Source organism: Adiantum capillus-veneris, chromosome 10, assembly GCF_014529385.1.
Source record: "Adiantum capillus-veneris isolate H3 chromosome 10, ASM1452938v2, whole genome shotgun sequence".
NCBI classification, from domain to species: Eukaryota; Viridiplantae; Streptophyta; class Polypodiopsida; order Polypodiales; family Pteridaceae; genus Adiantum; species Adiantum capillus-veneris.
In genome coordinates this window covers 55,220,267-55,222,697 of record NC_140940.1, presented here as the reverse complement: position 1 = coordinate 55,222,697, position 2,431 = coordinate 55,220,267, and the positions used below count along the sequence as shown (strand labels likewise).

The window sequence follows — 2,431 nt, the reverse complement described above, 5'->3', positions numbered from 1 at the left end:
CGATTTGGAGATTCCCATAATGTGAGATTTTTACCAAAATACATAATATGGTCTTGAAGCATGATATATACCCACCATCAAGAATTTTGGGTAATATTGTAATCTATAGCCAAACAAAAAGCTATTAATATAGATAGATATTTTGATACACAAAAGCTATTACTTTACTATATCAACATCAACATTGTTACTTTGCTACATCCAAGTCCTCGAGTAGATGAATCACATGCATGGCTGTGATTGGACCCCTCCATAATGGTGGATCTAATACATGATTGTGACTGTGAGATTTAAATTCTTTAAAGTATCAAAATGTCACAAACACACATATACAATATTTTACCTCGGACGTGTCAAGGTCATCTTCCTAGTGTGTAAGTCACAAAGGCGTTAGGATCCATCTTCATTCATACATATAAAGGAGTAGAAATACATCAAAAATCACATGAATCATAAATCTATCAGCACTAATAAATCTTAGTCCTTTTCTTCTTAGCGAATATACCTTGCTTGAGGCTACACCATGTTCCATCTATAATACATAAGAAGATACTAAGCTTATAAATGACAAAGAAATAGTCGCTCTATCGCTTCTTGCGAGAGTCACCCTGCTTTTTTATTGGATCAAACAAATCCAACCACATTAAGCCCCATGGCAAGGGGGCGGCAGGGGACAATGGATTGTTGTTATCAATGCACTTAACTTCATAAGGTCAATTGCAACACCTCTTTGTAGACAATGTTAGAAGTGTATGTTTCTTTGATCTCCATGTCTACTAACGTTTGTTAAGTGACTATCACCAACCACAACCTTGATGGAAGAAGAGGATCTCATGCGTGACATTGCCACATACAATTGACCCTGGGTGAAAACAAGTATCGGGAGATACAATCCAAGAACTCCCAATGTTTGGCCTTGTGCCTTGTTGATTGTCATCCCAAAAGCACAACGTAGGGGAAATTAGTGGCGTTTCAAATCAAAAGGGAGACCTTCTCTAGATCCCATGAGAAAATCAATCCTTGGAACGAATACTGCATTTCCTGCATGTGACCCTATAATGATTTCTGCTTCAATCATTTTGCTGTGGAATTGCTTACAAATCAAGCGTGTCCCATTACAAAGACCACTTCTTGGATCAAAATTGCGAAGCAACATAACTGGAGCATTTTTGTTTCAATTGTAAAACATGCGGTAGAAAACCTCTCCCAACATCTAAACTATTTACAAACTCACTTGTGAATAAAATGCTATCACAATTTGATTCACACACTAAGTCTGCACTAACATATTCCTTATAAGTATCAAGAAATTGTTGCAAGCCCAAATTGTTTATAGCATCCACTTCCTTGTTCCGTGGAGCCAAAATTTCTCTATCCTTGAAAAAGGTTACATGGCAAGAGAGTGTTTCAAGGTCTCCATATATGCAAGCAATCAATGCTTGCAAATTATTTTGTGGTAGCATCATGCAAGCCAGCAAAGCCATATTATCAAGTATGTCCCCATCACAAACATTGTCATTACCAATATCAAGTGTCCATTGCACAAACTCTCTTTCAATAACATTACTGAAACAATTGACCACTCGCATATTCTGTGTTAGATGCATGATTTTTGTACTTTGCCAAATGTATGAGTGACACAAAAATGCATTAACAATGTCTGCTCTCGGACAACAGGTAATATCTGTCTGAAATCACCACCAAGGAGGAGAACCTTTCCACCAAACAACATGTTATTTTGCATGACATCTCTTAGTGTCTTATCAAGAGCCTCAAAAGCGTGTCTATGAGCCATGGGGGCTTCATCCCATATGATCAGTGAACTCATTCGCAACAGCTCAACAAGCTGGCTATTTACTTTAATGTTACATGTGGACTCAAAAGTTATACCAATAGGGATCTTGAATCTAGAGTGTGCAGTCCTTCCGTTGTCGAGAAGTTGTGCTGCCATCCCGGACGATGCACATGCCAAAGCAACTTTGGACTCCCCACGTATCCAAGAGAGCAATGCATTGTAGAGATAACTCTTTCACGTTCCACCTGGCCCATCCAAGAAAAAAAATTGTCCCTCTGCTCATGCCAGCTGCTTGTAAAACCCGATTGTAAGCTTCCCTTTTGTCCAACATTGAAAGATGATTCCATTCGAGCAGACAATGCTCTTTGTTCCTCTCTGTTATACATGAACTCTTCAGCAAGAACTCCATGCTCACTCATAATTTGCAATGTGTGATCCACTTGGGGCATTCCAGAATAATCCGAGAGCCTCTTCCATAGTATTGAAGCATTGTCTCTAAGTTTGATAAAGCTTGGTTTTGTGCCATGTGTTCACAGATATTCACATCATTTGTGCGAACCCTCATATGATATACATGGTCCTCAGAAAACTCCTTACAAAAGAGATTCCACAATGCACCAGGATGTATCAGATCAC

At 38.7% G+C, this 2,431-nt stretch overlaps 1 protein-coding gene across 1 annotated transcript; it reads right to left on the bottom strand.

Moving 5' to 3' along the window:
- Positions 1-1,136: 1,136 nt before the first annotated feature.
- Positions 1,137-1,951, bottom strand: LOC147448881 (uncharacterized). Its single transcript, XM_086521476.1, has 2 exons — positions 1,656-1,951; positions 1,137-1,566 (listed from the first exon to the last, which is right to left on the bottom strand). The coding sequence occupies exons 1-2, from the start codon at positions 1,949-1,951 to the stop codon at positions 1,137-1,139; spliced, it is 726 nt and encodes a 241-aa protein (XP_086377602.1).
- Positions 1,952-2,431: the final 480 nt, after the last annotated feature.